This window comes from Artibeus jamaicensis, unplaced genomic scaffold (genome assembly GCF_021234435.1).
Source record: "Artibeus jamaicensis isolate MK-2021 breed Jamaican fruit bat unplaced genomic scaffold, CSHL_Jam_final scaffold_916, whole genome shotgun sequence".
Classification (NCBI taxonomy): domain Eukaryota; kingdom Metazoa; phylum Chordata; class Mammalia; order Chiroptera; family Phyllostomidae; genus Artibeus; species Artibeus jamaicensis.
The window spans coordinates 10,455,843-10,471,264 of record NW_026522059.1 but is presented as its reverse complement, the minus strand read 5'-3'; the positions used below and the strand labels follow the sequence as shown (position 1 = coordinate 10,471,264).

At 35.6% G+C, this 15,422-nt stretch overlaps 1 protein-coding gene across 3 annotated transcripts in view; it reads right to left on the bottom strand.

Annotated features, from left to right (window-relative positions):
• Positions 1–257: 257 nt before the first annotated feature.
• TMEM65 (transmembrane protein 65) overlaps positions 258–15,422 on the bottom strand; it is a 40,334-nt gene continuing 25,169 nt past the window's right edge. For all 3 annotated transcript variants that reach the window (XM_053661067.1, XM_053661068.1, XM_037166684.2), the window contains 5 exons: positions 13,828–13,895; positions 9,529–9,583; positions 8,133–8,175; positions 6,292–6,397; positions 258–3,323 (listed from right to left, as the gene is read on the bottom strand). In XM_053661067.1, the coding sequence (XP_053517042.1) occupies positions 3,222–3,323; positions 6,292–6,397; positions 8,133–8,175; positions 9,529–9,583; positions 13,828–13,895 (374 nt within the window). In that variant the 3' untranslated portion in view covers positions 258–3,221. The remainder of the gene's footprint in view (positions 3,324–6,291; positions 6,398–8,132; positions 8,176–9,528; positions 9,584–13,827; positions 13,896–15,422) is intronic.

Here is a 15,422-nt window from a genome sequence, read left to right as displayed (position 1 = left end):
TCATCACCATCGCCATGTCACTCAGTCTCCATAGTCGATTTATTAATCTCTCCCAAGTAATATGTGGTCAAACTCGCTATCTAGTTTCTAAGACCATCCAGTAGCCTGGAAGCAGCAAATTAGAGAAACAAAGCAGTTTCCAGAAGTGAGAGCAGCAAAAAAAAATGGGAAAAATGAGAAATAAAATCCAGATTCCCAAGATACTGCATTAACACACAATACCCAGGTCCAAGAAAATGATGCTTAGCCACTAAGAAAAAGGTTACATTATATTTAATACACTCTTAAGACAGCAAGAAAATATAATTCTAAAATTAGAAAGATTTACTTTGAAATGGTTTGGGCAAACTTTTGTCGTAAAGATAAGTTTCCATTACCTTCAGAGCTCACCTTCTAGAGAAAAGGAGCAAAGTAAGTGAGGCATTATTATGTAGAAGGCTTGACTAGGACTGCTATAAATGCCCATGAGTGTAATTTACGCCAATCTTTCTACAGCTTTTTTTGCCACCCTCTTAAAGATAAATTATCTCCATATAGGATCATTCTTTTCTCATAACTGTAATGTTGTACCGCAAGTGTGGATTTCAGTGAGGTGACAATCGTCCCATTCCACTCCCTCAGGAATCTGCATCTACTAATCCTATGTCTTTCGGTGACACAATAACCAGAACTCTCAGAGATTAGGAAGAAAATCAAACCTCAAAATCAAAACCACATTCCAAATTTCTTAAAAGACTTTTTTGTTCAACTCTTTTGTAAAAACATTGGTCACCATTTAACATACAGTGGCAACAAAATGCACCCAATTTACATGCACCCAGAAGTCAATAAATCATAACACATGACGACATGGATTTTAAGTGAACAGTACTAAAAAGTAGCTCATGTTGCATTTAACCCCAGTTACAGTTCTCCCAGTAAGTAGATAGCTGATGTGAGAACAAGGATTCCAGTTTCAATCTGAAATAAGGTTCTCTGAGACAGATAAACTAATGACTCCATAAATTAATCATCTTAAAGGGACCCATTTTTCAGAAATCACTCTGTGCAAAGCACCATACTAATATAGAGCAAGATCCTGAAAAAAATGTTCATCTTAGGTTAAAGACAAAAGGGTCCCATTTTTTGAAAAGTAATTACCTAAATGATGCAAATTTTTATTGTGTCGTAAATTAAAATAGCTTTCAATAAGAAGATTTTATGTTACATGTTTGGGTACCTTAAGTAACTCTATAGATGTTCACTAAACTGAAAGATTTTGTAGAGCTGGGTTATTTTCAACTGAAAAATGAAAAAAAAAACCAAAACTCAAAGCCCTTTCTCAACTCGCAGGCAAGGTTTCTGGATATGGATTTAATTAATAAGAAAAAAATGTAAGCACCACAATAAAATGCTTTTTCAGGAAACAGAAAGGTCAAGTTAGGGACAAAAGCACAGAAATATAAATAAAAATTTTTAATAAGCATTCTAGTCCTCTCATCTGAAATAATAAAAACAAAATTTGGTGTGTGTATGGCATCCTGTTTAATAAGATACCAAGTTCTATAATTCTAATTTGATCAAATGAGACTGTCATGTATCTGTATATAAGAATAGTATATATTTATTGTCACATCACAGGATTCATTTTTTTCCTTCAAAAACCCATGCTTAAGGATAATACTAAATTATTTTGAAGGGCACCAAAGAGAATTGGTGACAAATTGCCTAGTGGGGAAAATCAGCTCCTCTGAAAAGGGCTCAAAGTCAACACATGCAAATAAAATTTTAAAGTAAGGTGGATGTAAATACCACCACCCTAAAAATTGCCTTTATTTTGCATCTATTTATCAACATAAATAATTTCAGCGGCCCAAGTAATAATTTTAATTTGTTTTTCTCCTCCATGATGTGTTTAGTTACTCTTACAAGTAAGAGTAATTTTGTAGCATGTGTAACAACTTTAAGTGTTCATAAAATCAAATTTTATGATTCCCACATGGTTATATTTAAGTCAGATATACAAGACTGAAATAAGTAGCTTCAGCCTAGAATGTGATTTAAATACCACAAAAGAAAAAAGACCAAAAAAAAAGAATTTCAACTCATCTAACTTTTGACAATTACACTATATATACCAAAAAGATATATATATGTATATATACACACATATGTATATATAATATTTAGTTTCACCTCAAAAGAAGTTATCCAGAAATAAAACTCTCTAAATAAGACACAACAACACCAGAATTATGAGTAGGAAGGACTCAGATTCACTCAATTCAGATAACAACACACTTTGGAGTGGGGGGAGGAATCCTTCCCAAACTATATAAATTATATCTCATTAACCTTACAAACATCCTTTCAACTTTACCTTTTATATTATAAACCTTTTTGACAGTTCCCATTTTCTATTTCTCTAAAAAAAATTTTTTTAGTCTCAATTTCCAAGTGTCATGCCAAACCCCTTAGCTCCCTATAATTCCACAATCATCATTAAAAAGACCCTAAAATAATATTTTTCTTCCTCTCAGGAGTTAAAAACCATAATACACTTAACATGCATGGTATTATGTAAGTAGGGAGACCACATAATTAATTGCTCACTCTGACTGACCTCTGGCACTTGAGACAGTAAGGTTAGAAAATTAAAATAAGTAATGAAAACTTAAAATATTTAAAGTCTACATCCATCTGGAATAGATGTGGGAATAAAAAATGATGACAAACTATATAACTGTGAATGTTTACTGTGAAACAGTACAAAATTGATGTTGCCAGAAAGAGAGTAAAAAATCTTCAACTGATATTAAACACCTTAAGTAATTTGGAGAAATCTTAAGGCTGAACTGTAGCTACACAGCACACAACGGAAAGTGCTTTCATGCGTGTACACGTTAAGTAACAAACAGGCACACCCCAATTCAGTACAGTACACCAACAACTGATACTTAGATGATATTTGGATAGACAAAGAAAGAGAAGAAAAAATAAAACACTGACTGCCATTGATGAAAAAGCATTTTGACAATTTACACAAAATGATACTGTTTTTTTTTAAAAAGATGTCCTAAGAAAACCAAACCACAATAAGTTAGTGTTTTCCACGATACATGCTAAAATTATTTGATCCCGTATCTATACACTGTTACTGTCTTAATTCCTAAATGTCGCGACAGCAGATTTAATAATTGAGGTACATTAGTTTACATCTTTTTATAGATACTGTAAGAGGGCTAGTTTTTCTTTTCCAGTTTTTCATCTTCTTCACCTACTCCGAAGAAAATCAAGGGGAACATTCCTAGAATGCAGCCAATAGTCACCCCAACGGCTTTGCCCTAAGGAAACAAAAGAAAACATTTTTTTAAAGTTATTTTAGCCCTGTAAGAGGAATCCTTGCTTAAGTATTTACTATAAACAATTACTATGTACTATAAAATTTAACTGCGACTGCATGTCATTTGATCATAGTAACTTAAATATAAAAAAAGTCCTGGCTGCTGTGACTCAGTGGACTGAGTGCCAGACTCTGCACTGAAAGGTCACTGGTTCTACTCCCAGTCAGGAGACATTCCTGGGTTGGGGGCCAGGTCCCCAGTTGGGGGCATGCGAGAGGCAAGCGATCGATGTCTCTCTCCTACATCAGTGTCTCTCTCCCTCTCCTTTTCTCTCCGTTCCCCTCTCTCTAAAAATAAAAATAAATAAATAAAGTCTTTTACAAAAAAGAATCTACGAAACAATTTTAGAACAAATGCTATTTAAAGTTCAACACAACCAGGAAATTTTTTTATCAAATGGCCATAAAAATAACATCAAAGAAATATTTAATTAGAAAACACTTATTAAAAATTGTACATATATTTTAATGTCAGAAGACAAGAAAAAAACCTCACCTTGATTCTTATTTTGACTTTAGATGATGTTGTTACTTATGTACACTTATAGAGATCACATTCTAGTTTAGATTCCTGACTTCCCCATATATATATGGGTCATTATATATATGTAAAATGACCACTGCTAATAGACTCCACTTCTTCCCACCCTGTTAGAACGTCTGCTACTATCGTCCATGAAAACCAAGGCTTTCTTCCCCCGCACTGGAGAAATGCCAGTCAATGAGCACCAACCCAGTTATCTCAACTGGCATAAAGAAATGGGACTTCCTTTTCTGCCTCCCTGATTCAGGACCTAACACACATTTTTCTACTGTTAAGAACAGTTACTCACATGTATGATTTTCAGATCTTACGATACCAGACCCTGTAGTTAACTGTAGTATACTGGAGTTAACTAAGGACGTAAGTACATCTGAGATACTGTTTTGCAAAAATAGTATTTCCAGAGTTTCAAACAACCAAATTACAAACGAGGTTTTGAAATGCAACATATGTCCATTAGAAGCTGCATGTGTGTTGTTGGCATATATTCCGTTATGTAGAACTTCAGAGTTAGTTCATGTCATAACTAGATGGCCGGTCACTAACCTCAACCACTACAACTTCAGCCTGTTCACCACCAAATGTCATGGTACCGAACAGAAGGTTTGATCCTAACATAAAACGAGCAGAGTCAACAACTAAGGAATATGCTTATGGAGTTTTATCAAAACACACACACACACACACACACACACACACACACACACACACACACAAATACATATATAAAAATAATAGCTTAATAACTGAAGTGCTTTTGTTATAGAAGAGGGGAAAGGGACCTACTTATAATATAGAAAGAAAACAGAATTATTGTTTATGTGAGAAGACCCCAGGAAAACAATCTCTTGGTCCCAACGGTGGCAGTAAAATGTTAAGCCCAATTACAAGAATGTTAGAACATCCTTACCCCTCAACACCTCTGCTGATGTTAGCTAGCTAGTTTATCGCTTCAGTGCATCTACAAATTGCAGGTATGGACACACACACACACTCCCATGTAATTTTTATACAGCAATAGATAGGTCTAAGGCAGAGCCTAAGAATTCGCACGTCTACTAAGCTCCCAGGTAATGCGGATCCCGCTGGTCGTGGCATCGCACGCAGAGAACCACTGCCCTCCACAATCACCTTCTCACACGGTTCTAACCATCACCGGCCTTTTCACTGAGGCCCGCAGAGACCCTCCTGTGTACCGCTGCAGTCTGTGTCTGTCCTAGCACCCTTCTACTCGGTTCGGCTTTCTTTTTTCTCTGATTCCCATAACACTGTGAACTTCTAATATACTAAATATCTTATCTGTCGGGGCTTTAAAATAGCTTCTCTCCCCTCAGGCTGCTAGAAAGTAAGAGGCACCAGAAAAAAAAACATTTTGTTTTATTAGCCAGTATATTCAAAACGCCTAGATCTGCACCCTGCATACAATAAGTAAACAACAAATATTTGTTGAATGAATGAATGAATGATAACATCATTCTCTCTATTTCAGACCTCTGTAACTCTCGACCTTTAATCCAAATGCCTACTAGGTGTCACCATTTGAGTGTCCTACTAGTATCTCAAATGCAACATGCCCAAAACAGAACTCATTCTCCTCGCCTACAAACATGTTCCCCCTCCTCTTCTTGACTTAATTGGTGGCACTGGGATCCACCTACTTCCCTTCCTTCCTATTTAGAACAGCACTCCATCACCTCGGTGTGAGGTTCAAGTTCCTTAGCATGATTTACACATCGACAGGAAAATGTCTCTCTTGTCTGATCCATTCTTGCTGCTCCCGTGCTGTGTTCTACTGCCGCTTCTACCCACAACCACTGCATGTTATACCCCAGCAACACCCAATTTCTTGTACCTCTCTGAACACACCCTGCTTTTATCATGATTTCTGCCTGCTGGTCAATACACTTGGAATCTCTTGTTCACCTAGTACATGTCTCACCAATAATAAAAAAAAAATTAGCTTAGATCTAATAATCACCAAGAAATCTCCTCACCAAAAGAAAATTCTCCCCACAAAGTGTTTATTATTTACTTGTGCTATTATTATATCTCGTGTAAAATTCTACTACTGTACCTGTCCCACTAAATTATAATTTGTTTAAATGTCTGGTTCTCTACCCAAACCATCCTCAAAGAGAACTATCGTTCATTATTCACTTTATGGCTAAGATATAACTAATACCTCAAGATTAAATGAAGTATACGAAGAAAATTTAAAAAATCAAGTACACCTACAAAAAACAAGTCAATAAAAATTACTTTTTCACTGAAAACTGCCAAGGCCTGGACAATTGAATAAATTTTTGTCTCAGAAGGGACTGAACTTGACCCGGCCACCCGAATGCACCACCACGTGGAGACTTACCAGGTGCGAACTAACTCGTGTTTGCCACATGTCGACTTGCTTTGGTGTGAGGTCAGGGATCGACAGGCCCAGCCTGGAAGCCAAAGCTTCGACGTAGCCTGCGAGTCTTCAAAATACACGAGGACAGAACACAGGTTGTTAAAGAGACACAAAAATATCCTCGGGCAGTAAAAAGCTAATTATTACAAAGAGAAACAAAATAATTTTATACCTGTAATTAACTGGCACCCTAGAAATGCTATAAACATTTTCATAAACTTTCATTTTTTTATTGTGCATAAATATATCCAGTTTAAAACTATTTTCATATTACTATATTTAGTACATAGGTAAATTAATTGACTTAGAGAAATTATTCTCTACTATTAATTTAAAAAGGCCAATCCAAGGTATAGAAAATTTTTTACAATGACAATTTATGCATTTAATCTAAATTCAAAGTAAAGCCTTTTAATTTATGGTATGAATTAATACTTATTATCAGAAAGCAAAAACTTCCAAAATTGATCAGATAGATGACAAAAATGGCCTAGAATTTTCAGGACAATCTCAAGCATTTATCAATTCCAAGTTACCATCACTTATTAGATACAATCTTACTTTATCTACTATAAAAAAGAAAAAATGCCAATGTCAGATACATTAAGTCTAAAAAAAACTGTGTATCTAAGAACCGATAAACTGTGATACGTGTTAATGATTTTTTTAAGGTAGAGAAGAAATAGGTCTCAAATATAAAGTCTTCCAACAAAATCTTTATCTATAAACAAAAAACAATTGTTTTATGAAGCAATCTAAAGCTAAATGGCCTTAAAATCTATTAAATTGATTCATTCTATTAAATGTAGAAAAAGCTATTGCAGCAGCTCCAGTAACATTATTAACTTCAAGTTGGAAACTGGGAAATGGAATGTTTGAGGAGTGATATCATTACAGATTTATCCCAGAAATTCTAGGAATATGAACGTTCCGCCTTGGCCCCGAAGCAAAGAAACTTGAGTTTTAACCTCAGCTTTGGCCCCAACCCCAGCTCACTTTCAAAGCTGCATTTGCCTGCATCTCAGGGCCGAGTAGACTTCTGTTGGCCCCAAGTCTAAATTTCAAAACTTCCCGCTCCAGTGAGCCAGGGAAGGAAAGAACAGAACCAAAGACTGAGTAAAAGAGAGTGTATTTATCACTATAATTAATGCCAATTTAGTCCAATTTATACTTCCCAGACTTCCCCAGGCTCAAGAAGCAGCCCAGGCCTTTTGACGCTTGGAAATGAGTATAAAAGTAGAAAGAAAGAACTGGGCTTTTCTAAGTAGAGTCCTCGGTTTGTTTCATCATTCTTGCCACATGAAGTAAAAAGACAAAAACTGGCCAGACACAGACATGTGTGCTTTGGCCATTGCTCCCTGGAAAAGTTTCTCTCTCTAGAAAACATTCCCAGCATCCTCACCTCTGGGCTGAAATAACGATAGGAGTTCCTACTATTAATCCTATCTCAGCCTTGGAAATGTATATAAAATACATACATATAAATACTTAACTCTGCTTGCATTGTGATCGTTTTAGAAAATATTTTGCTAATATCAGAATTGCTTGAGAAGATTATTAAACCCAAATGTCACGGCCCCATCCCCAGAAATACTAATTCCGTATGACTGGGCTGAGACCCAGGCATCTATATTTGGTGCCCGGCAAAGATTTAGTACTACTGATATAGAAATTTTAAAATTCAGTTCTAAAACACACACACAAATAAATGTTCCTTTTTTAGCCTCCTTAATTATAGGAGAATGAAGAAGAGAAAGACAGCAAGTACACACATGCACAAATGAAGAAATGAATGCACCTACCCAAGTCCAGCTAAATCTGACACAAGATTCCCCAAAGCAGCAGCTAAAAAAAGTGGAAAATGACAAGTGAATTGCTACATGGAAGTCATTAAAATCATTATAATACATTACTTTGTAACCAATAAATCACTTGTCTGGAAGCATCTCTCAAACTGAAACAACTGTCTGCTTTCAAAGTAACTCACTGGACAGCTCTCATCTCAAGAACTCAAAATAGAACACACTTCTGAGAGTACAGTGTTCTGCCTCCATCAAAGGAGTCGGGTTTTTTCCTGTCGTGGCAGCCGGTTTTCATTTTGGTTTCAATGTTAAAACAGGTACAATATTTTGTAGTTATGACTTTCAGACAATATTTGTTAAAGGGAATTCAGATATCTGGAAAACAGTAAAGCTATATGCACAGCTCTGAAATTCAAGAAAGCCAAGAAAAAAATGTCTCTTTCATTAACTCATTGGGTTCATATGCCCCACGCAATATGTACGACACAGAACCATCCCCAAATTCCACCATCGTGAACAGAGTGTTAACTGGGGGAAAAGATGAAGATAGAGCCAAAATAGATTTTCCATCATGTATTTAATTCCTTCTTTGATTTTCCTACCCAACTTGAAAATAATTAATAGAGGGGAAAAAAGGGTGGAAAGGTTTCAGGGTAACCAGTAATTAAAAGCAAAACTTTTTTTAAACGTAGTTATTACAGTAGATTATTGCTACCCATTAACTAACAAAGTTCCTAAAATTTCTCAGTGTTACATACACAAAATTAAGAATTAAATGAATAGGATTTAGGTGATAAACTAATAGACATTTTTTTATTTTATTTTATTTTTTTTTAAGATTTTATTTATTTATCTTTAGAGGGGAAGGGAAGGAGAGAGGGAGAGAAACATCAATGTATGGTTGCCTTTCGTGCGTCCCCTGCTGGGAACTGGCCTGCAGGGAACCTGCCTGCAACCCTGGCATGTGCCCTGACTGGGAATCGAACCGCGATTGTCTGGTTTGCAGGCCCGCGCTCAATCCACTGAGCTACACCAGCCAGGGCTTTAGACATTTTTTTAAAGATTTTATTTATTTTTAGAGAGAGGGGACAGGAAGGAGAAAGAGAGGGAGAGAAACACTGATGTGTGAGAGAAACACCTAGCCATTGGCTCTCCTCACACACGCCCCAGCTGGGGACCAGTTCACAAACCCAGGCATGTGCCCTGACCAGATTCTGACTGGCGAACTTTTGCTTTGCACAACAACACCCAACCGACTGAGCCACGCTGGCCAGGGCAAACTAGTTGACACTTTTATGAGTAAATTCATTCCAATAAATTATCCTCTTCTAAACCTAACCTACTAAAATGGCTTTTCAACACACAGTACAATAATAATATTACTATTATTAAATACCTGCCATAGTTGAAATTCCCAAAATAATTCCAATAGACATCTCAATATGGGTTCCCTGAGAAATGATCACAAAGAAATTAATCTCAAAATATTAAAGTTCTGATGATAAAGGAATAGTAAAGCATTAATAGAAATAGGTAAAATAGTCAAATGCATTACTGCAGCAAAATTATATAGAAAAATATGCAGAAACATGCACATATAACACAGTGGTTCATTTCATTATTAAGTATATGCATTCATGCAGAAATAACATAAATATTTTCTTTATTAAAATTAGCTTTCCAGAAAAATAAAAAATAGCAACACATACACAAAGCAATTTGTTGAGAATCTAGGGTTTATGTTTTCCTATCCCAGAGATGGCTGCTTTAAAGAACTTTCAGCACAAAGACGACACTCACCTAAATTTTAAATTCTGAATGCTACATCAATACTATTGTTACTTATGCTATAAATAATTAAAAAGACAGGCTAAACCAGTTTGTAGGAACCCAGAACATCATTAACTTCAAAAATTACCCTTAGAACAGTTCTTTAGTCTGTAAGTCAAGAGACAATCTGACTCATTAAGGAGTAACAAGACCATTACATACAATGAGCCACAGCACAAATGAGGCTCCGCTGTAGTTCCACTGCATTCACTTACTAAGAGAGTTTAAGACTTTCCACTTCGATCTCATTCCTCTACACACGGCAAAATACAGGTATTCCAGTGGGTAATTACACAGACTAAAGAAGAAATCCTAGGATCCACAGTGCCAGTTCAATTCTAATCCTTGGGCAATGCTTCCATAAATGGACTTAATTTTTTAAAGTTCTCCTGAATACTAATGCTTGAAGTGCTTTTAAAATCTGAATGATATTTGTGGAAGACAAAAAAAGAATGCCCTATCTGGTATGTAGAAATACTGCATTAATCAATTATTTGTCAAACTGAAGAGAAGCTGAGTTAAGCTTTCCTCAATTTTCTTTCCCCTAAGCCTTTTGGTTCCACCCCTTTAAGACCAATTCCTATAGACCTGATGCACCAAAGTCTCCAGGGTACTTAAAATTACAAGGTGGTAAAGGTACCTAAAGAAAGAGATTTCTGAATAAAAACAAAGATCGGGCACAAAGAATGAGGACGTGTATCTTCATAGAGGGACATAAAAATGAAACAACACTGGAGCTTTAATCCTGAAGAGAAGCACCTGACAGTTACAGTGCATGAAAAATAAATACAGCATCTTTTAACAGCCATGAGTCATTAGGAATGACCCAAGAAGAATCTGTGTGCAATATATGTGTTTACGAAAGTATTTAAGCGCTTAATCATTTAATTAAATTTAAAGAAGCTGAAGGTTCTTCTAAAAGCATAAAAAGCCTCATATAAAGTCAAAGTCAGTTTGAAGGCAACGGACAATCCCCTCCTTGACTTTTTTGCATAGTTCAATTAGATTTCATGTAACAGGTGAGTTAGAAGTTATAAACAAATCAAACACTATTTGTCTTAAAGTTATACCTGGTTTGTCACCTTAATACAATTAATCTACTCTAGAATTCTAACAAATTCTATCCTAATCAAATTGCAAGAAAAATAATCCCAAACCCCACTAAATTACAAAAAAAATCCCCATAGTATAAAAACATAATTAAAAAAAACTATAGAACCAAAAGCTTAGTATGAATAGCAGTTAACAATAAAGGTCAACTCTATCCCCAGCAGTTATATACAAATTTGTCTTTATTACTACAACTAGGGTAGCAGCAGCCCAGAGAGCACAGCTCAGAAAGAGGAAAATACCAAACGTCCACGTCATGATAGGGAAGCTGAGCCCAGTATACCTAACTCACTGTCTTACAACAGACACAGCTGTCCCCAGTGTGAGGGGCAATCAGTTTGGGTATTTGTTTTGAGTAAAAAAATTCCTGTAATAGTACTGATCACTTATTGCCCTTTTCATAGATGCTATAGTTACATTATTTGTGTATTTTAGTCTCAGCAGTGTAGTATAAAGCCTCTTTGGAAAATTTCTCTGTCCCTCGACTAGTTTGCAATTATTACAGGATAATATTTTTGCCATACCTATCACTCTCAATCAGGTATTGAAGCCAGCGATTTAAATATTTTAGTATTATATAAATGATAACCTGGTGATAAATCCCTGAAACTGGATTTCAGTGCAAACCAGAAAAACAAATATCACTAAATTGGAGTTGGCCAGCTGGGCCTGCAAAAATAGTCCACTCTCACACTAATAATGAGACTCACAGAGTAGCAAACAATAATGCAATAATTTGACTCTAGAATGTGGGTGTTTTGTTTTGTTGGAAGCTCTATTTAAACGCGAGCATCTGTTACTTTAGATATTTATTTTCGAGCAAATGATAGCACCATACTGTGAAGGTCTTATTTGGGATTTAAAAAGCTACCGTTTCCCTAATTCTGATCTCCCTTTAGAGTCTCCCTGAGCCCCTCTTTATGCAAAATGTATCATCGAAGCACTTCCCTGTAGCGAGGTCAGTCTTTCGGCATTTGAATATCTAAGCTCTGCCCTGCTGAGGTAAAAAAAAATAAATAAATAAAGATTTTTAAGATGGCAGCACGGAAGCTAGCAGCTGTTAGTAAAGAGAATCTACATTATTGAGTGAGTCAAATAAAATTAAAAGACATATTTGTCACAGACTCTAATTCAGACAATGTATTGAAGAAACACAAGTCTTGACTACAGCTTATAAATTCATCATAACAAAGTTTTCATTACAATTAGATCTGACTTACATGAACTATTTAAATCACCTAACCAATTCAGATTTTAGTAATTTCAGAGAAGACCATGTAATTCTAACTGGCTAAGTTTTCCACATTCACAGATACATAAATGGGCCAATTTGATTCTTACATACATATTAGGAAAACGTTGAAATCAGTCAAAACACTAGCCTTCTGAAATATTTTAGAGGCTTTTGCCAGACCACGCTGTGAAGGAATGATCCAAGGGGAGCTGAACGCCTTCAGCTTGGATGCATGTCACAGTGTTTTCCGTGACTGTGGGGGGGTGGGGTACCTTCCTGATGCGGGAACCCTGTCGGATTCCTGAGCCAGGTGAAGGCTGGACTTTCTGGACACCTGATTCCCATCAATCTGGACACAAATGAGACTATATACCAAAGAAAACCATTCTTCAATGAGCCAGTTTTAGATATTCTTTAAGCAAATATTATAATCTACACAATGTAAGTTATCCTTTTATCCCAATTTTGAAACCAAATACTCCATTTACCTCCACTTGTAGTAATACATGTGACCTCCAAAACCCAAAAAACGAACCAACCCCAAAACTCTACATCTCTCCTATGTATTTCCCCCATATTCAAGAATCCCAAAATCATTACTTTTTTTTTAAGGCTGAGCTCAGGTGAGCTTCACTAGCCCCCCCCCCCCGCCCCCCAGGATGGATTGGGGGCAGGAGGAGGTCCGGAAGTGGGGGAGAAAGGCGGGCCCAGCGACAGGAGGAGGGGCTAAGGCGAGCTTTGCTCCAGGACCGGGACTGAGGATCCGGGTCACACATAATGGCTAGAGTTCATAGACTTTCGTTAAAGTTAGGGTCAGTTAAAAGAACTGATAGAGCACTGGCTGGTTTCAACATAGGTGCATTTTAATCGTGGGCTTATTTCCGACTTTAGAATCTGAACCCAGTACTGGGGTCCACTAACAAAAGGTGTCATGTAACAGTAAAAAAGAGAAACCAGCCATCCCTGAGACTAAACACCACTTTTAAAGAACACCCTTACACTGAGCACAGAAAAGGAAAACTCGTTCCAACATTACAGCGAAGACACAAGAGGTGTATATTCACAGTGCTCTGAATTGAAATTTAGAACATCTTCTGGTTAAATGGATAGATAGACTATATAAAAATACCCTTTAGAACATTTTTGCATGGGAAAATTGAGCAAGGAACTAATCAAATAACATATGTGATATAAACTGCTGATACAATTAAAGAACATCAGAAAATTTTACATACTTTTTTTACTTAATAAGAATGCTGAAACTAGAACAGGATAATATAGACCATTGCAATATATGTATGTGTTTATTATTGTCCATGCTTTACCACAAAGTCTTAATGGATAATATATATGATGCTTTAAAATTAAGCTATAGTCTAATTAAGATAAAATATAGTAAAAAATGGCTTCATTATGATACTAACGAAAACTTCAGCTACAATATGCAAATTATTAGAAAAACTTAGAGCACATAAGTTTCTTTATTTACTCAAAATAGAAGGGGTGAGAGAAAGAACTTACTGCAACAATCATAATTGCATTATCCAAAAAGCCAAACCCTATGAAAGGTATCGCATTGTGGATGAATACTGAAAAACATCAAAAACAGAAAAACATATTTTAGGATTTCTACAATTTTAAAATGACAAAACAGACCGTATGATTAAAGCCTCCTGAACAGATCTGATAAGCTCTGGAATTTGCTCCCCACTCCCCACAGCCATAAGATCCTGCTCCTGCTGCAGTTTCGCTACTTGGGAGAAGCTATACTGAGGGAAAAAATAAATAAAAACACGTAACATGTAAAAACAATTGTGTTAGGCTTTTCTGTTTTTTATTGGCAACACACACAAATCACATATAGTTAATGGCAGAATAAGTAAATAAATATTATGAATACCATGTTAATTGATATTGACATCAATCTGTTTCTCTCTTATACTTAGACCCATATCATAAAATTCATCTCCACATTAGAAATAACAAAAAATTCCCTGAATCAAATTTCAGGGAAGCTATTTGGTCACTTTTGCTCACTAAAAATTTTTTTTAAACAAACATTAGAAAAATGTGATTATCTCATCTATATTTTAGGTGCCTATGTGCAAAGTCTTGTTTCCCCTCATGATGCACCAGTATCCCTGAATACTTTCACAAACTATAAACAAACAATATTGTATTGAAATCAAAACGTAACTTGGCCTCTTCCTACCAAAGGCACACCTTACCTCATCTGTCTTGTACATAACCTGAATAACCTGAGACAATAGAAGTGTAGCTAGGATGAATACCTATATAATTTTTATACACTTAAGTCTCATTCTATTCATGTTTGCATCTTCAGCATATTGCAGAATGCCTAGTGCATAGTAGATGCTCAATAAACATTAACTAAGTAGGTTGAGTACCACTAACCTGGAAAGGAAGGGAATTCCAGATTGAGAGAATTGAAGGCTGACTGTGAACAGATTAAAAGCTAGGGATAGTTAAAAGACTTTATTCTAATTAATCTATAAAACTGCCAAGGTATAGTGAGTAACAGTTCAACTAAGGAGGGTTTTTTTTTTTAAGTTAAACATCAAAGCTCTTAGTTTTATACTATATCCAAAATACAAAGTCCCATAAACCAACTGGTTATGTGTTCAGTTTCAGTGACTTTAGAGTTCTTTTTTTTTTATGCAGTAACACCCACAGATAGTATAATTAAAATATAATCCAGAAATTATGAAGGTTTGGTATTACTATAATGAGACAATCAGAAAAGGCTAATAAATAGTCTAGAATACCTACACAAAAAAAAACCCCTCTACCCACAATGACTATCAAAGACTAAGATCAAGGGAAATTAGTATATATCCTAGGTCATTTCAGATTTTTTCTTGTTATCAAGCAAGAATGTCTAAGATAAAAAGCACATCTTTTCATTATAAAAATTATTTTAAAACCTGTTAAAGATGATAAAAATCAAATTGCACATAATGAGTGGGATTTTTCTATTAAAGAGTCTAGTCTTATTTCTTTGAGTTTTTGTTTAAGTCTAGTTGCTTAACTACTAAACATTCAAAATTTTATAAGGAGCCAAAACATATACACAATCTCAATTTCCAAAAAATATG